This window comes from Aptenodytes forsteri, unplaced genomic scaffold (assembly GCF_000699145.1).
Source record: "Aptenodytes forsteri isolate BGI_AS27 unplaced genomic scaffold, ASM69914v1 Scaffold59, whole genome shotgun sequence".
Taxonomy (NCBI): Eukaryota; Metazoa; Chordata; class Aves; order Sphenisciformes; family Spheniscidae; genus Aptenodytes; species Aptenodytes forsteri.
Window position 1 is genome coordinate 2,082,926 of NW_008794085.1, and position 20,255 is coordinate 2,103,180.

At 39.6% G+C, this 20,255-nt stretch overlaps 1 protein-coding gene across 1 annotated transcript in view; it reads left to right on the forward strand.

Annotated features, from left to right (window-relative positions):
* Positions 1-485: 485 nt before the first annotated feature.
* Positions 486-20,255, forward strand: part of ZNHIT6 (zinc finger HIT-type containing 6) — a 32,257-nt gene continuing 12,487 nt past the window's right edge. Inside the window, exons 1-8 of the mRNA XM_009274028.2 lie at positions 486-549; positions 1,360-1,425; positions 1,517-1,623; positions 1,709-1,794; positions 3,128-3,231; positions 11,190-11,258; positions 12,071-12,151; positions 12,674-12,754. Of these exons, the coding sequence (XP_009272303.1) occupies positions 1,409-1,425; positions 1,517-1,623; positions 1,709-1,794; positions 3,128-3,231; positions 11,190-11,258; positions 12,071-12,151; positions 12,674-12,754 (545 nt within the window). The 5' untranslated portion in view covers positions 486-549; positions 1,360-1,408. The remainder of the gene's footprint in view (positions 550-1,359; positions 1,426-1,516; positions 1,624-1,708; positions 1,795-3,127; positions 3,232-11,189; positions 11,259-12,070; positions 12,152-12,673; positions 12,755-20,255) is intronic.

The following is a 20,255-nucleotide window of genomic DNA, read 5'->3' on the forward strand; positions in this document are numbered from 1 at the left end:
AACGGAGGTGCCCGAGGTGCACGGCATCGCTGCCTTCTGCCCTGCAGCCCCCGCGCCTTCTCGTTTCTCCTCTGTGCGTTTGGAGAGGAGCAGCCTTCACTGCGATGGGCGTTACCGCTCCGGGGTAACGGGGCAGTCCCGTTTTCGCCTGAGCGAGGGGACTGGTCGGGGCGTGGGGTGAGTTTCGTCCTAGGTAGCAGCGTCTGCTTTTGCGTGTCCGTTGGGGTCTGCGCGCCGGGGACGCGTGGCAGAGTTTTCTCTCTGAGAACGGCAGCTGACTGACTGCCGTGCATTGGGCACTGTGGGGACGTTAAAAAAAGAAAAGAGGAATCCTTCTTCAGAGTATTTCCTGTTTCTGTTCTGCAGTGTACGAAACACTTTTTTTCCGTTCTTACAATACTTTGTGCTGCCAGTACCCAGAGCCACCTTCTCATCGGGAGACGGTACTGCTGAGCTTGTCCTTCACGCCTCCGCTGTCAGCGAGCGCGTGGCGGGGAGAGGAGGAACAGTATTTTGAGGCTTACATTTTTCCTCTAGTCGTTGAAAGTGGTGGGTTTGTGCCGTTCTTGAAAACTTTACTGATGGGGGGAGGGTTATTTCCCTTCCCCGTTTGTCCAAGTTAAAAATAAATGAAAAGCAATGATTGTTTCAGTTAATATATCAATAACTTTTTCCTAAGAATAAGAGAAATGTCTGTTGTAATAGCCTAGTTAAAAAGCAGATTATATTTGTAGAGGAATTTCTTTTAATGAGATAATATTTGTTAGCTATATTCGTAAAGCTTACACGTTGTGCCTGAGAGGTTCCCTGACTTTGGGGTTTGCACTGCTAACAGCCAGAAGTTTTCCTGACTGTATTGTTGTGGTTTTTCTGTTTCACTGAAAAAATGGGATGCAGTGTTCAGGTTTTAGTGTGAATCCTCGACATTTATTTTCCGTCTGCCTAAAACTGGGAGTATTATAAGCCAGCGTGGTACGATGCGGGTTACAGGTGATGTAAATGGAGAAGAGCACTGATACAACCGGGCCATAAAGCATAAACTGGTACAGCCTTGCTATGCTTCCAACTCTGCAGTAAGCATGGGGTGTTTTTCTTTCTTTCAAGCGTCTGCAGTGTGGTTTAGTATAGGTAAGACCCCTGTATTTGTTTGGAGATATTCCCCATAGCTTGTGTTATTTTGTCTGCCATCTTATCTAATCCAGGGTATTTGTATTTTTTCTTTCTTCTTTCAAGGTTCAGATAACTTTTCCTGAAAATGCCGATTGATGGCATAGCGCCTGGTTGTTGAGCAGGCACCTTCCCAAGCCAGTCAGGAACAAAGATGCTGTATTATTAAGAGGTGCTTTTTACTTCTTTCAGATGTGAAACATGTAGTGAAGAGGAAGCTAAGTACAGATGTCCACGATGCATGAAATATTCGTGCAGGTATCTATTATCCAAATTAAACTGTTTTGGGTTTTTTCCCCACTCGTGTGCTGAACGTGGCATGTTAATGTTTTTCTTTCTGTCATTTCAGTCTGTTGTGTGTAAAGAAGCATAAGCTTGCACTGAGCTGTAATGGAGTCAGGGATAAAACAGCATTTGTCTCTGTAAATGAATTTACTGACTTGAACCTTTTGAGTGGTAAGAATATTCCTTGTGCTTTCTGAAATTCATTGGTTTTACTAAGTTAGCACTACATTTTTCCTCGTTCTTTTTTTACCTTCAGATTATCGTTTCCTGGAAGATGTAGGAAGGACAGCTGATGCTGCTGCTCGACATCCTACTGTGCATAGTCCAACAACAAAAAAACTTGTAAGTTTTAAATTAGCAACTTGGTCTGTTGAAGATAGGGTTGACTACCTTTGAATTCCCACTGAGGCAGTTCCAATCCAGATTTCAGAGCTGATCTCTCTCTTACGAAGGTACGAATGACCCTGAATTTTAGAGCCAGAAATCAAAAGAAGTCTCTAGGTTTGTGTAATAATAGTATTGATGGCTACATCCCATTGTTTAGAAGAATAAATTTCTAACGGCGTACATTCTTAAAATTGATGCATGGCCACTCTTGCTGTTTGATGATAGATGTGTGTTAAGAAAGCCTGAATGTTTCCTTCCACCTCCACAACTTTTTTGAATTTTTAAGTACAAAATTCCCAGGTAAACAACGGATTTATTAATTGCCTAAAAATTATTACATACTTCCCCATATGCCAAATGAAGGCAACTAGAGTTCTGCAAAGAATAAGTCTACACAACAATGAAGTAAAAGCCAGCCTTCTAAGGGTGAGAGGGGATTTCTGTTGAAACTCCTCCAACTCCAGTAAAGTATTAATGAGATTACAGAAACGTATGACATTTCCTGAAAGTCCCATGACGATAAACTGCGAAGACCAAGATCAAGGGGCGAGGGGAGGAAAAAAACCCCGAAAAACAAAACCCACTCCAAAATACTTTGACTCATTGGTGTGTCACAGAAAGGCATCAGGGCCATGTTGTTTTCCAAGCTTGTGAAGGTATCCTTAGATATAGCACTAAACTCAGCTGGAGAGAAGTCATGTTGATGACAAAGTAAATTCGGAAGAGTCCAGCTTTCTCTCAGGCTGAAGTCATACTCTCTGTGTGTACTCATCACCGTGATGTCTTGAAAACATGTGCTGAAGATGGTGAGATGCTACATAGGTGGCAGTTTTTAGGGTGTGGTACTAGGCAGGCTTGCGGGATGATATCCTTAGTGCTACCTTCAAATTGGAATTCGTCAGAGTGGCTGAGACGGTGCTTGTGCATCCCTTCTCCTAGCGGGGTTGTAGCCTGAAAAAGAGCTCCATGGGTGGTATTACACCCACAATGGCTGTCCGTGGCTTTCATGGTATGTTAAAGAACTTTCACTATAAAGAGGTCATTGGCATGTTGTTTTTTAACCATGGAAAAACTTCACCTGAAAACGTTTCAGATAGTTTCTGGGCTTAATTTATTAACCTTTTCATTCGTTATGTTTTTTTAAAAAGTCAAAGAAAGTACTTCATTAAATGTGTCCTTTTCTACAATTTTCCCATAATTCCTGTTAGCATTACTCTTTATTGTTTAACCTTCAGGTTTTGAATATATTATTCAGATTTAAAAAAAAAATGTTTTTATTTTTTACTAGTTATATTGCTTGAGAAACAAAGCTCGAAGGTGTAATATTGACCTGAGAACGCTACCCATTGGATTTACAAAAAGAAGAGAAAATTCAACGACCTTCAATTGCATGTGAGTCTTCAGTTAGTTACAGTCAGCAATATTTTGTTTTCACTGAACACATAATGATGAGAATCTGAATTCATACCGATATGCTTGCTTTTAAAATCTGTTGGATGCACGATTTTTTTACAAAAGCTATCTAGATTTAATATTTCATGCTGCAGGTTTTCATTTTTTAGGCTCAGTTTAACAGCTTATGCGATTCATACTTTGTTTTGAACGATACCAACATTGAGTAACAGGCGGAAGAATCGGTGCTGTTGTGTTTCTCCATCTTTTAATTAACATTGAGTTTTGTTACTGGAAAAAGAAAACACTTCTTTAAAGGTTTATGATAGAGGATTGATGTAGAATGATTGCAAAAATCCCTCTCCCCGGAAAGGCTGACTTTAAGTCTGAAGAGGTGCTTCCAATACAGTTATCTCTGTTGCATGCTGTGCTAGGAGGTGCTATGCTGGAGGATGTGGATGCTCGATACGGCACAGACAGACAGATACGAATTCAGGAAAAAGGCTAAGACGACTTTAAATGTTCTTCCCTTTATCCACTCTGTGGGTTTTCTCTGATATCCAGAGTTTGTATTTTAAAGTATTTTCACATTAAAAATAAAAAATAATGAAGTATTTTGTGATTTTTTTTTTTTTTTTTTTTTTTTTTTTATGGCAGGAAACAGGTCTAGAGTTCAGCTCAATGATCTGCTGGGAGCAAATATAAATGCCTTCTGAGCTTCTCACAGTAGTCAGCTGTGCCAGCTACCCCTGATGGCTCCTCTGCTTGTTTTCTTCATGGTCTTAGTTTTGGTGGCAAGTTCTGCTTTCAGGACGCGTTTTTCCCTCTCTTCTCTGAGATGTACAAACGCTGATGTGAAGCACGCTGTCTGGCAGAGCGAGGTGCCGGTGGCCGAGGACTGACTAGCCACCAGGTGTCTCTCTCTGACAAAGTAATAACCAACCTGAAAAACCGCTCAACAGACTTGCCTGTGTCATTTCTTCTGTTCTGGGGCAAAAGCACAGTTTTTTGTTTTTGCAGGTAAATTAATTTTTAGCAGAACATAAGGCATAAAACAGATGTAGAAGTGTAACCTTTTAAAGTTACGTATTTTACCAGTTCTGCTAGAGAAAACCCAGGGTGGATCAATGGAAAGAAAGGAAATCTGGGGCATTTACTCCTCTACCCCAAATTTATACATCGCTGAGGCTCTCCCCTCAGAACAGACCAGGGGATAGCCCCAAGCCTTGCAGATGTTAGTCATGTGAGCAGAGGCTGTCTGCCTCTACACTGACGTTCTTTTCCTTGGCCACATGCTCTACCTTTTACAGGTATCTTGTGCTAGTCTCATGCTGTTGAGTCAGGGGTCAGAGTCTGGCGTGTCTACTCTTCTGTAGATCTGAACCCCTTCTCGTGCTGTTTGTCAGTCGAGATTTGTAGAGGGGTTGCTCCAGAGGGTGGAGGTTAGAAGCTGCTCTACGTATGTGCGTGGAAAGCTGAGAACAGTCTTCTTTGATGTCCTCTTCACGCTCTCCATGTGAGCCAAGCTGTTAGGCTGTACAAGGCAGGAATCGGAGTAATCCAAAACTAGGAAGTACAAGATGTATTCTTGTGTCACCCCCTGCCCCTGCCAGCTCCAGAGGATGGATCAGTGGTTGTTTGGATGTGTTAACCAGACTCTTCATTTCCTGGTGTCCATTAGTTTGTTTGCTAAATTAGATGTTGTGAAAGCATACGTGCCAATGCTGGGCAACACATGGATTAGACTAACTGGTAATATTGAATATCTAGATAATGGAGGGTCATTAGAAAGTAGAGTCTGAGTCCAGTTTGTGAACTCATGGGACGTCTGACTTAGAGATGGTTTAGGATGCCTTATTCACAAATTATTTTTAATGTGCTGCTTCACCCTACCTTTCCTGTGGTGCCCTTATTTTCCAATAGAAGTGATAGTTCCCCTTCTGGACACGTGCTGCCGTGGAGTTGGGGAGGCCTGCTGCGATAGAGAGCCTTTGGGAAAGGGGTGGAGATTGTGACCAGGTTGGGATGAGGGCTGGGGCAGCAACTGGGGAGCTCCAGCCAGCAGGGCAAACGGGAAGAGGGGAGGGAGCTTGCAGCTCCGTGGCTCCTGGTTCCCTGGTGGGAGATGATGAAAGCTGTGAGAAGCTGAAATGGGGCAGTGCAGCTCCCTCAGCTCTGCAGTCTGTGCTGCCCTGCTCCAACCCTCCCTGCTGCTTACACTGTCATAGGCATCTCCACCCAGCTTCCTCCCTGCCCCGTTCATGGCACCTCCCAGACGAAATCCTTCTTACCTCTCCTCCCTGCCAAGAGGGGCCAGGGGGCTACGAGTCTCCTTCCCTGGTGGAAGGCATGCCTGCAGCTTGGGAGCATTTGATCAGATGATACATGTGGGAGAAGAAGGAATCTTTTTCATTCTCTCTCTTCTTGGATTTAATTCCGAGGAAAAAAATACAGTGTGGAGATTTGGGATTAGCATCAGTTAAGAGATCATTAGTGTTACAGAAGCTACTTTGAGGTACACCTGAAAGCCCTAAAATGTCAACTCTATTCCTTCGCTGGGTAGGGATAATTAAAATTAGTTGTTTGAAGCGTTGCTGATCTTGAGAATTTACCAAGGAGTTATCTGAGCTGAGTTTTGGGCTAATACTACACTGTTGGAGCTGTTAAACTTGAATTTAGTTGTTTCTTAGTACATAGTTTTGCTTGCTTTCTAGGACCCACCAAAGTAAGTTCCCAGGTAAAGGAATGCTACTCTGGAGTGATCAGAGAGCAGGGTGTTCATGCATTTCAGTAAATCGGTAGCTTTTCAGAACATCCCCATGTGAAGATGAGTACTGTCTGAGTTCTGTACCTGAGATTATTTTTTTTTCTTTTTTTTTAGCAACTGAAATGTTTTATTCTCATAGTGAATCTGATGGTAATTTTGTTTGTTTGCAGAAGTTAAAGAGGACAGTAGTTTTATTCTTTAAAGATTATTACAGTTTGGGTTACTTGGCCTTGACAGTGTCCCTTTGATTTACACAGAACTCTCAGTTCAAGCCCGGCATGTTTGATTATTGCAACACATATGGTTAGTAACATCTCCTGCTGTTGGGAGGCCCCTTGATAGAAGACCATATGTGTTCCAAAGGAAGTGCGCTTCAGTCTCTTCATTGATTGTCTTGCTATTTACTGTAACTAGGAAACATGTGAACATTCAGTAGAAATATTTCAGTTTTACTGTTTATACATCAAATCCAGGAATTAGCTTGACCAAGTTTCAAGAAAATGGAGACATCCTCTTTTGCGTGCTGCTGTTAGAAGTGCAACAAAGTCAATCTGGCGCTAGGAACACAGCGTTTGGGGGGGGCAGGGGGGATGAAATCATCACACTTCTCCATGTTCTCTTATTTTAAATTTGAGGGGTTTTAATCCACAAGATAATCTATTCACTTACTTCGGCTGAATCTTCATTGCTTAAGAAAGTTGAGAAAGGCATTATTATCCAAAGTTGTAGATACTGAACGCCCACTATTTCAATTAGACGTCAGTGCATTAGGTGAGGGTACTGGGTATTGTCAAACTAAAGGATAACTGGTCCTTCATTGAACTTCTTTATGTCCTTTTCATCTCTTTTATCTGTTCAGAATAACAGACAGGAAATACTACAGTATTTGCGCTTTGATGTAAGATGTCCTGTATACTATTTTTAAAACATTTTAAGAATATTAGTTGCTAAATAGAAACAAAATCATCAGTGAATCGCTGTCTTTGACAGGCTGGCAGTGAAGTGCTTCTGCAGAGCCAGAACTGCAACTGGTATCTTAAGATGTGATGAATTTGGAATTTTTTGTCCACATATTTTATTTTACATATATATATACACACATTTAAAAAGGTTTTATGTACATAAAACCTTGTACTGCAATCTAGGCAAAATTGACTGTTTGGAGGAAACCTAGGTAAGAAAGTTAAGCTCTATGAGATATTTCATAAATGTCTTAAGAAATATGTAAACATTGGACCCTTCTAAAAATATGCCAAGGCCCTTCACTGGTATGTCCAAGTCCCAGAATCCTTTGTAGATCTGTCCTTTAATTCCCAGCAACATAAAACCTTGTACTGCAATCTAGGCAAAATTGACTGTTTGGAGGAAACCTAGGTAAGAAAGTTAAGCTCTATGAGATATTTCATATATGTTTTAAGAAATATGTAAACATTGGACCCTTCTAAAAATATGCCAAGGCCCTTCACTGGTATGTCCAAGTCCCAGAATCCTTTGTAGATCTGTCCTTTAATTCCCAGCAGCTGTGCTGCCTACACCCACAGTACTTGGAGCATCTTCCTAGGTACTGCATTAACTATAAAAGATGGTGAGAATTTTTGCAGTTGTCCTGAGAGCTAGCTGAAGGTAACAGCCACTTTGTATATACTGCTGCTGTCTTTGTAACATCAGAAATAAAAATCTTTCAGTTGTTGCTGTGAAAAATTTGTCTTTTACATGTAGTTCTGTGAAAACTACAGTTGATTATAGAAAATATTTTTTTTTAAGTTTTAGGAGAAATGAAAGGGAGACAGTTACTTTGCTTTAGAAGAACAGCAATTGCAAAACAGCCCGTGCGCTTCTGAACATAATTTACAGCTACATCTCATGCAGAGGAAGTGATGTTTGGCTCCGCTTTTTCCCTCTGATCAGTTTCCATGCTTCTGAAGTAGCCAAAAGAGGATGTGAAGCCAAGCAATGCAGGGATGGGCTATGATGCTGCTTTTACTGACATCAAGGATGTGCTTGTGCCTCATCCAGATATCTGCCGTTTGGTAGTTTTATAGTCAGTGCCTTGGTATTCAAGAAAACCGTGGAGTGGCGTTCCATGGCAGCTGAGCGGCATGGAACACTTCATGCAGTGAGCTGTTACTCAACTGCAGATGACTTACTCAATTAAGCATTTTCATTTAGAAAATGAACATAGTGCATGTCAGTTGTATTTGAAGGAAATACTACCCCAGTGAGCCATAATGGAAAATGAAGTCAGTGAGATCTGGAGCCAGGATATCTAATTTTAATCAGAACTTGCTGTGAAGCGGCTTTGATAGCATCTACAGTTGACATCAAGTTCTCTAACTGGGCAGAGATCGGTGATGGTGAGGGATGCTTCACTTTAATAACAGGCACTCAGCAGGTTGTTTTTCAAGACTTCATTGTACAGCAAAGAGTATGAGGCTATTCCAATTCTAAGCTGCTTTTTTCCTTGCCTCCTTCTACCCAGTTCTTAATCTACCTTGCCTCCTTCTGCTTGCCATTTACTTTCAGGCAAGAGTACTTGGAAGAGAGATGAAGTAATTAGCTGCAGTTTCAGTGTTAGCACATTGAAAAAAAAATCAACATTTCTTTTTTTTCCAAAGTGAAACTTTTTGACAAGGAATGATCTTTTTAGCTTCAGTGTTCAGGCTCCCTGATTCATAGCTTTTCTGTGCACTATTCCATAGAGCAGATTGTGCATGGAAGGGGGAGGGAGGGCGAAAGTCTGAAAAGATCCCTCTTAAGCTGATTATACAGCTGCAGTGATGAGCTGAGTCTGCCTCAGTGAGCCCACAGGGAACTGGTCTTGCATGTGAAATCAGAATGTGCTGTGTGACGACCATTTCTGCAGACACATAAAGAGAACTCCTAACAACAGGTAGCAGATAGCTAGAAGTACTTCTGGAACGTTTCTTTTTCAAGTGCCTGTGTTAGAGACAGCCCTCTAGGCCACATACATGTTTCTGTGAGCTCTGTCGTGGTTTGTCTGTTTCCTCTTGGGAGAGGAAGATCTGCAGTACTCCCATTGCTTTGGCTGTCTTGGTTTGAAAATTTGACAGAAATAAAGTCCGTATCACAGGAAGGGTTGGTCACTTAGAGTAGATAAACATGGCCTGTTTGAAATAACTTGTGGAATATGATGAGTTAAATGAAAAAATGCTAGAAAGCCTCATTTTAGTTGATAACATACAACAAAAACTGCATCTGAACAGTCCTTGTAAGTATTTTAATAAATGTGCCCATCATTAATGTTTCCTGCAGCTAATGATGGTGACCCTATTTCTATGTCTAAAGATTACCAACTTTTACTAAAGTCTCCTTGAGAAGGTGCTTTGAATTAATACCTTGCCATGTTAAATGCCAGATATTAACACGTCTGAGAGAGGAATCACCAGCTTGTTAATCGCAAGTCAATTGAACTGCTTCCATAACCCTGTTGATACTCCAGTTTGTTCTGTGCATACGGTAGCGCTGATGCTTCCTTCAGCTGTCAAGATGAAGAACTGCAAAACCTTGTTTCACTCATCTTGCAAAAAACTTCCAAAATTCCACTCACTGATTTTGAGTTATTTCAAAACCTTTTTCAGTTTGGTAATTTAAGACAGTATCATACCAATATGCAAAATAGCATAAAATTCATGAGGCAAGCTACTATGTCAGCTTCTAACACTTCTGATTTTACTTATACTACAGGCAGTATAGTTCAGCTGTAAAGCTCAGTTTTCTCCTAGGAATAACTAGATAAGGGAATGATTATTTATTTGATAAGATCACTTTTTATAATGTGCTTGCATTTAAAAATTGGTATCCTAGTTAATTGAACTTAGCAGCTAATTTGTTTTCTGTTTTGCTACTGGATGCACGTATACTTGTTTCTGCAGCCAGCTAGAACCTGCTGGATAATGTTTCATCTGCCTGATAAACAAGTTAACATGTTGGAACAACACTGTGTTTACTTTTAATTGTAGTACCAGAATCTTTGCATAACTGATGGTGATTATCCTGGATATAATGATTCATAGGTCTTATTTTAAAAAAAAAAAAAAAAAAAAATAAAAAAAAAAGGGTGGGAGTACCATTAGATGTTCCTGTGCTTCACACAGACGTCTGGCCTCTGATTTCTAAATGGTAGTAGTTCCCTCTTTCCTCTTCCAAATCTTTACTGTTTGTCATGAGTGTAAAATTCTGAACCAGAGCAAAGGGCCATGCACCTACCTTTTAGACTGTGCTTTTTCTCAGGAGATTTCTTTTAGAAAAATATTGTTACATTCACCATAACAAATGGGAGAATTTGGAGCAGTGAGAGGAAAAATGCTTTGTCTTAAGTCAGTATCGACTTCAGCAGCATTTCTGCAGATGAGTAAAAAGGCAAAAGGAGATTTCCTAATCTAGCGAAATATCCTCTAGGTAATACTGCCTTTCTTAAGATGATACTGCACTGGAACCATGCTTCAGTAGCTTCTATTCTCAGGTATTAATTATGCTAGTTGGAAAGGGAAGATGGGTCTTAAAACTAACAAACTGGAGAAGGGAACATGACATCAATTTTGGTCTCTACCAAAAGCTTCCTCATCTTCCTGCAAAACACTTAGTCTTTCTAACTTCTGTTACCCATGTTAGGCCAAAATGCAGCTTCCCTCCCTGCCCATGACACGTTTTCTATTTAGGCGATCACTGCTGTGAAAAGTCGAGTCCCCTGTTTTATGTAGAACCTGGCCTCAGCTGGGACCTCTGGCTATTATTGTTGCACAGGTTTGGCAACCTGTCCTGGGTGATACGCCAAAAAGCATTTTCCTTTTCTGAAATTAAAGGGCAGCTTTAATATCTGCCCTGATTAAAATCCTTTCCTATACATATAGAAAGTCAGCTGGAAGATAACTCCCTTTTAAAATGTGAAATGCTGTTGATCAGTTAATTGGTGATATCTTACCTGTATTTGTAAGGAACAGATTTTTAACCCATGAGGACTTGAAATTCAGGAGGATCTGGGAGCAGTGCATCTTTCAAAGCGCCTCTCAGGTTCTCTGCGTGCCCCTTTTACTGTTTGAAAATGCAATTCAAAATATTGACTATATATTTTCTTCTGCACCCATGTCATAGGCTACCAAGATTTATTATAGAAAAAACAAGTAGTAGTTACCAGCTACCATTAAGAATATGCATTTCTTTTTCTTTTCAGGGAGAAAAAGTTCTACTGGCATTTGAAGCTCGTATTTCCTCACTGTCATGCTGAATACACTTTAAAAGGGTACAGAGCTTGAAAAATAGATTTTTATAAAGTTTAAATTAGTCTGCTGAAATTGAACTGCAAAATATTTTGATCAGTTCTTAACTATTTCTATTATACAAGGTAAACTCGAATATTATTTTTAGTCTTAATTAAAAGGACATTTAAATTGGAAAAAAAAAACCCAAAACCCTTAAAGTTGTGTAGTCCTTTCTTCTTTGAAAGCTAGCAGGCTTTTCAAATTAGGCAAAATGTTTGATTGCTAGTCCTTTTCTCTATGTAAACAGAGCAGCTTGTATATTCGTGATAGCGATATCCTGTACACCTAATATATTCTGTTCTCATGGAGCAGACGTTCAGCAAGATTTGCCATCCCTCCTCGCCTGCACACTGGAACTGACCTTCTTACAGGATGAAATGGTTGCATTGTTTGCTCTGTAGGAAATCCCACAAGCGCATTTTGCAAAGGCCAAAAAATAAGCTTTTGTTGACAAATCTTTCTCCTTTTTTCCTAGCCTGAAGGGGGATGAGAAGTATGCCCTTGTCTACTTCTAGGGCTGTAGGAACAGCATGTTTCTGCTGCAGGGTTAGAAACTAGAGATAAGCATCTGTTTACTCCTTGTAGATGCCAGTGAAGTCCCAGTGTTGAAATTGAGATAAATCTGTCAATTACCTATGCTGTATTGATACACACTTATGATTTTCCCATAAACTACTCAGTTGTGCCACTGTAGCATGCAAATATACAGCTTCCTCCAAATGACTCAGATAATAGATTTTTGTTTACATGATGAACCATGTCTTATGTATTCAATTTTTATCTTTGGTGAAAGGGTGCCTGACGATAAAACACTTGCTGATATCCTTAAGCCGTACATTGATCCAGTGGAGTCAGACCCTGTAGTTTGTCAAAGGTGTGTATTGAATAACTTTTCTGCCTAGTTCATCTAATGCACTAATAAAACAAGGGAATGGTTCTGAATAAATGGCTTAAACTTAGCTGCACTTTCAATATGCAGAGCTGAGTTCCCAGTCAGCAGTACATCTCTAATTCCTGTGATGAAAACCATCCTAACGTTCGCCACCTAACTGACCCTGGAGTGTAGCCACCAAATTTAAACCAGGAAAAGATAAAGAAATTGACTTGTGGCATAAAGATCAAATAAAGCAACTCTAATTCTAAAAAATGTAACCATAATTAACCTCAGTGAGGGTGATGGTGAACCTTTCCTTTGGAGTAATTAGAAAAACGTACTGGTAATTATAGCCCTCATTTATTGAAATACTTAGTATGTGGCAAATTATTGTCTTTATGAAGAAATACATACTTTTGACTGTTGACATGCAAAAGAGATCCATCTTTTACAGATGATAAGAATAAAAGTCATTGTACATCATTGTTTCTTCATCTCTGTTGCATATTCTTCTTTTTTCAGATTAAAAATCTATACGGTTTCTCCTCAGTCAGACGTACAAATTTTAATGAAAATAGAAAACAGGAAACAAAACTCTATCAGGTAAGGTGGTTCTTCAGTTTGTGTGCTTATTACTTAAAAATAACAAAAAGAAATAGTATGTTTCGTAGTCTTTAATAGTACAAATGGAGATTACATAATCTCATGGATTAAACTTCAGTGAGTAATTACCAGCCATCTTAAAAATGATTCAGCAAAAATGTTATTTCTTTGTCTTTTCATATGTCAACACTGAAATTTCTGTGCAATTACTGAGTAGTAAATTTAGCTGACTCATACTTGGACAATTTAAGAAGCTAGGGCACTCACAGCTAAATTGGTGGAATAGTGAGTGTGCTTGTACGTGAGCCGCTTCAGCAGCGGTTCATGCAAATGTAACAATGTCTGCAGTAAAGACAGGTTTGTGTTAAAATGCTAAATTACTGCATTGACCAGCAGAAATGACATCCATTCCCTTCTGCAAGTTCCTCTGTGGATATGTTAACCTAACCAAGAGGGTTGAAGTGGTAATTGAGGAGAGCTGTCTTTTTAAATCACTGCAGCAAAAATTATGTGCTTATCAGCATCCAGTCACTGCATTTGAAATAACACATTTTTCTCAGTTACTGGCTCATCACTCTTCATGTTACCATATTTCTGGGTGTGGGCTTTTAAGTCTCCAGAATTCAGACTTGTGCAGAATTGTTTTCTTTGTTTCCAGAACAGACAATAATCTTGAACTTCAAAATTAAACTTTAAAGAAATAATTTTTGTTGGTATAAATACCATTTTGAACACTCCACCCTGTTGTCATTGTTACTGAAAAGGGTATGTACCAGCTCAATATCATAGCTTATTGTGGTTGACCAGTGATTCCTAGTTAGGGTTCTTAAAGTACGTTCTTTTCCTCAGATGTAACAAATGTAAATAATATGCTTCCCTGAAGCATGGTATATTATTTCTAAGGGGGCAAAAAAGATATATTAAAAAAATTTTAGTTATAACTGAGCTTCCTGTTTGTGCTGTATTTTTTCCCAGTAAGTACTATTCAAAAATGTGTAACATACTTCGAAATTCAAGCCCCAAACTCCTTCGTGGTTTTGATATCTTTATTTTTTTTTCCCCTCTTTGCAATTGTTATTTGAAATGCAGTTGTAACATTTGCCATCAGAGTTGTCAGCTAGAAACCTGTTGGTTTTAAGTGAAATGTCTGGACTGATTTCCATTTAATTCAAGAATAGCCAAATTCTGGGTGTTTAGGGGGAAAATTTAGAAATGCTGATAACTGTGAGCTACCCTGGAAAGCTCACTGCAGAAGCACCTGGGCAAATGAAGTTTGCTCAGTTCTCTTTCTACTGTATTTCCCAGTGCTCCATGAAGGGCTATTCAGCACAGGCACTTCAGCCATACAGGTTGTATGTGCTGTTGCACCCATGTAAAGAAGCCCTTACAGAGCTCAGCGCCGGGAAATGAGATCAGAAACAACTTCCCATTTTTAAAATATTTTTAACAGACTCTTCTGCTCATCTGTTAATAGCGGTACTCAGGACAGATTCCCAGCACATGAACAACCTCTGTCCCTTTCTCAAGTAATTAACTCCAGTTAATGCAGCAAAAACTGAAAATGCATTCAGTGTGTTACTGCTGTACATCTTCTTGCGGTACGTGATTGGAAAGGCAGTATTCAAGCAATGATAATGAAAAGGCAGTATAAGCAATTATATTGAATATTCATTTGTATTTTTAAAATACAGTAATTTATACACAGGTGGGGTTTTCCCTGGTATTTTAGTGCTTGGTTTTTCTTTTTTTTTTTTTTTTTTTTAGAAAGGAAGAAAAAATTGCTTTTGTAAGAGCAGGTAAAGTTCACCTTTTAATCTTTTGAAGTAGGGTATGTAAGTTGCATAGAAGGCTTGGGAAAGAAACCAATTTAGTATCAAAGTGGACCGTCTCTTGTGCTCATCAGTTTCTTTTGTTACTTAACCATTTTCCTCTTCTGAAATCTGTATAATGCTTCAACAAATTCACAGATTTGTTGAGAGGGAATTCTTTTTCATGAAGCTTTTTAGAAGAACCTCAGGAGTTGTGCCACTCTTAAGGATATTTAAGTTTGAGCCTCATCTGTATTCCCAGAATCAGCTACGTTGGTTGATATTAAAGTCACAGTAATTAGTATTTATCACACTTAGTGAATGTGAAGTTTAAAAAAACATGTAGAAAGTTAAAATAGAAAAGTTTTTTGACTTGAGGAATGCAACTCCTCACGTGGAAATTACATGAATCTTTTCATATAAGTTGGTGGAGCAGGCCCAGCTGTGGCAGTGCAGATAGGTCAAGGAAGCAGCATATTGAAAGAAAATTCCACTTCTGAAAGGAAAGAACAAAGATTGTTTGAAATGATGGGACTGCTATGTCAGCAGAAAAGCATCTTCTGTCGACATAAGCTGTGTCTCTGCCAGCAGGCGCTCCCAGCGTGGTTATGCCAGTGTAGTTGTTGTGACAAAGGCTCTAAGAGGGAATTTAAATTTTTACTGTAGTTGCATTACAGTTAAGTAAGAGAGAATTTACTTTGATTTCTTCTCCTTTTGCCACCACCCCCCCAGTTGCCGTCTCTGTCCCCCCCAGTTAAAATAATTTGAGGTTTATGGCTCTCATTCTGTAAATCAATACCTGAAATCGCAGTGGAAGTACTCGTGATTGAAACGGGACCGGCTTGCTGCTTAGTGGTGTTCAGCGTGGAACAAAAGCTGAGTGCAGCCAGAGCTCTCTCACGTTTCTTTATCCACGTTTCTTTAACAGTGGGGAGCTGTAGCCTTGAGTGCCACTGTCAGCTCAGAGTAATTTCTCATCCTATGCCACCTCATTCTGCATGATTTTAGGCTGTATGTTCCTGGTTGGCAAAATCCTCTTCTGTCGCTCCGTGGGCAGACTGGAGGAGTAGGATTGGTGTAGTCTACTAATACATGGAAGTCTACATGAATGTTGTGTTATCCAAAACTTCCCCTGTGCCCACCAGAAAAATTCCTTCTGCACAAGCACTAGATAATAGAAGGGCTGTAAATATATGTTGTTGAATCAGATGATGTTTTTAGGCATAGCAGAACCTTTTGAAAAAAATACTTCTTATAGTTACAGTTACGTATAATAAAAAACAATTACGATAAGTATGTTACAGAAGGATTTTAGTATTTCCTGCAATTGTTTATGAAACAGGAGTTTGTGGTTTAGTTTTGGCTGTTTTCTGTGTTTCACAGTAAATGGCCCTTTTAGTTTGAAGGTCCTTTGCAGAATGCTTTAAATTTTTTGGGTTTTCTTTTTTTCTTTCTCCAGAAATATAAATTAGCCACGTAGTACAGATTTCTGCTTCCTCACAGGAGTTCTGGGGAACTTCAGAAAGCAACTGGATAAATCCACTGGTGTGCAGATATCATGGATAGCTGCCAAACAACACGGTGCTTGCTCTCTTTTTGGTAGATGCCTTTTATCATCAGTGGTGACAGCTCTTAGATAACTTTGTGATAAGCTCTTATTTCTGTCTTCCCTAAAACCAGCTTGTAAGAATTGCTTTCAGCATGAATTGGTAGCACTCCACAATTACTTGGAGTAACCTAAAGCATAATCTCTCCTCATGTCCTCTCCTCCCTACCTGTCACCTAACTCTCTATAACTGTTATACCACTTGATAGTCTTCTCATTGACTGCACTTACTTTATAAGGAATCTTATGAAGGAGGGTTTGAAAAAATGAGTGTTACACAACTCTCTTCTTCCTTTAAAACCTTGGTTTGGAAAAAATCTGCGTTGGAATGGGTTATAATAGTTTTCTGTTTGGTGGTGCTTGCCTCTATCACCTGTTATGCAATATTTAGTTGGTGGTTGGTGTCCATTCTCTCCTCGGCTGTAACTGTTCCAAGAAAGGTTTAACTGCTGCCTCTTGGATGATTTTCACAGTCTACATTCTTTTATAAAGTAGTCTTTTCTTTCTTCAGGATAAATTAGTGTCCTCACTGTCTTCAGTCCTTTATTTGGGATGCCTTCAAAGTGACTTCATATGGTAAGAGTATTGCTTTTTCCACTAAGGAAAGGAAAGATGCAACTGCCAAATTATACAATCTGGTTTGGGAAATACACCTTCTTATTTTCCTGAGAATTGCCTTATTAGGCTTTGTGTAACAAAAAAAACCCCCAAACCAACCCCCCCCCCAAAAAAAAGAATTCCTAAATTCAACAGACCCTTGATATTTGTTATAAGTAAGTTAATGGTCAGAGTTGTTGCTTTTTTCGTAACTATAGATATTTAATGGATAACTTATTTACTCATCCTTATTATGTAAGATGGTCCTATTTCTAGAAGAGAAATAACTGCAACAGACTTGGTTTACAGTAGATACTGTAATCTAAAAATCTGGTTGGCCTTAAAAGCTTTGCAAAGCCCACTGCTTTCAATGGACCATATCTTTCCAGGAGCTGGAGTACAGAGCAATAACAGACTGTATCCTGTAGCTTTCCTGTTGTAAAACTGCCACACCGTACAGGGATGCGTATAGAATCAGTTGTAGCATTGGTTTTTATATCAAAAGCATTTTTGTACCAGCTCCAACATCAAAGGGCTTCTTACTCTCTGTGGTGACGTTGGCTGGTGCACATGAGAATACTGGCATGTTTGCCACTTAATTCGTATGGACCACGGGGAAGAAAATCTGCTAAACAAGTATCAGAGGTTCTTCTCTACTAAAGGCCATTGCTTTGTGGCGGTGAACACTTATTTTGCTTTAACTGATCCAATGCAGTTGCTTCCCAGAAGGCTGGATGATGTTAGTAATTTTGGAGCACTTCCCTGTCTCAAGATCAGCTGGCAGAAATGAGAGTTATTTCCTTGGATGACTGTGTTCTGTGCTCAAAGAGAATTTTCATTTGTAGTCTATTGTTTTTAAATAACTGAGGGTTAGATCACATTAGTAGGTCGCAGTAGTCACAGTAATAGATTTAGGAAGATGAAGCAAGCTTTTTGCTTTAGTGTGTGCAAATATGCCAACAGACTTTTAGAAAATCGTCTTGGAATTCAAAGAATAATATAAATGGAACCAAATCTTTTTAAATGTTGTATTTATATTGGATTATTTATTTTCCTGTCATTAAAAATGTCTATTAGATACCTGTTTTGTCAGTGATTTTTAAGATTATCAAAAACTGTTATATTTAAATACGTTGCAGATAGCCTCAAATATTGATAGTGTTAATTTTTTCCTTAATTTTTCATACCATCTTCCTAGGGCACTTCATTCTGTATTATAATTTGTGAATAACTTCATGTAAAAGCAACAGAGCTTATAGTCTTTGCTTTCTCCTTTTCATACATAACTCAGTTGCTTTAAAAAACTCACTGCTGTTAGTGTGGTGCATGGATCAGTTCTTTTTATCATATTACGACCTCATTTCAAAAATACTACTTCATCTAGCAAAACAAATATACTAGAATTGGCACATTTCAAGCATTATTTCCTCCTCTGCATTTTCTGCAAATGTTGAAAAGTGTGGGGTGGTTTATTTAAGATTCTCTAGCCTTCCTTAGGAAGCAACTTCTCTTCACATTTGTGTAGTACGTGGTATACATGAGACAGGAATTAAGGATACAAATCCCTGGCTGAACTGCTGGCGTTGGCATGAGTTGGAATAGACCCCAAGCTGGCTTTAACCCGTGCCAGCAGAAGATTGACAGTAGAATTCATTACTCCTCTCTAGCTCGCAGCAGCTGGCACAAAAGCAGCTCTGCCAGCTTTACAAAAGCAGGGAGCTAGCTTACAATAGTCATTCTTCGCTGCACAACTGCAGTCAGGCTCTGGCGACTTCGTACTGTTCGAGGGGAAATAGAATTTGGTCTGTAGTCCGTTTCTTAAACACAGCGCTCCTGTGTATTAATACTTGCTGCTGTTTTTTCCCAGAGTGTTGGGTTTTGTTTTGTGGGGTTTTTTTATTAAAACTTCAGCTTTTCTTATGTTACATTTTCTTGTAGGTCATTTCAGGCTTTCTACTTCTGTTACTGCAGCCATTTCAGTGTCATTTTTCACTTGCTCCTTCTTTAACTGAGCGTTAGTCTCTCTGCTCGCAAAAGTGATGCAGAGCAACAGATGCCAGGATATGCAGCTTTTACTGTAAAAAATAGTCACTTTTCCTTCCTATCTACTTACATTTTTCATTGAAATCCTGTATTATGCAAGCAGAAAACTAGCCATTGCTGAGTATAAGAAGTATGTATGGTCTGAATCTGTAGCATGCATAGCTAAATGTTCATGATGTCTAACTACAATTACTTGACCTTTGAGAAGATTTTTGGGATGATATCAAAAAACCCAGAGTTTGTCCATCTTACTATCTTGAGCAATCATTCATTCTTTTTCTTGAAAGGGATTCCTTTATGAACCAGTAGGCGCCTGTTTTTTAAAGTAACAATCCAGCGTTTTGTAACCCATGCTGAATTCTTTTGGATGAACTGTTTTATAATTAATGGTATTGCATTAGGGTTTCTGGAGCGTCCCAGCTAGAGAGTCACTGACTGAGACGCCTATTGCACAAAGATTTATTTGAAATTACAGCCTCCGCTCCAAAATTCTGCAGTCTATGTTGGAGCAAGTTAGATCCAGACCACTTACAGAGGAGGAATATGTGAGTAAGTAAAGAGGTGGAGGATAACAATAAAAGTGTTAGTGTTGGATTCAGCCAGTGGTTTGTCCTGTCTAGGCATCTAGCGGTGTTCTGTAAGCACCACAGGCAGACCTGAAGACCTTCAGACCCTTCATGCTTGCAAAGCAGGTAGGCAGACCCCAAATTCTAAAACATAAAGAAAACTGCACGCAGTCGCCTCTCTTCTGCATCATAATGGGGCTCGAAGTGGGAGCAGCATACCCAGCATATGCACAGGCAGATTTTCTCTCCTCTCTCTGAGGAAGTGTGCATCTAGGAAAGGCTGTTTCAAGAACTAATCTTGCAGTTTGCTCCAGCCCGCCATCTCTCCTAGGGAGCAGAGAGGAACTTGCCTGTCTGTATGTACTATGTAACATATGCATAGTATGGAAAACACCTTCATGGAAGTCGATGTACTGTGTAGCATGCACATACAAGGCAGACTTGAAGGCAAGAAGACAGGCCATGAAGTCTAAGAAAAGATTGCAGTTGGAACAACCCTGTCGAATAATCTGTTGCCCCTTGGCTGTGGGAAGGAGCTGGTAAAAATGGGCTGTAGAGCAGAAACAAAACCATTGTTCAAACCATTTGTGCTATTCCGGTCTAGCATAAGCGTTGCGAGATGTGTCAAGGGGTTTCATTCTACTGTATTTGTCTGGGTTGCTGTTAAAGTATTTTTCTGAAGGAAAAAGAGGTTTTGCTGCTAGCTTCTTGGAAGAAAAAGACACAGTGAGATGCTGACTTAAAGTTAGCCGAGTTTCTCAATTTTGGGGACCGGGCAGCATGGGGAGGCTGGAGTAAGAGGCTTCTAGGAGCAAAGATACAAATTCGTTCACTTTTGAGGGCGGTTGAAGCGACAGGCTGAACTTGGAAGCTGCAGCGCT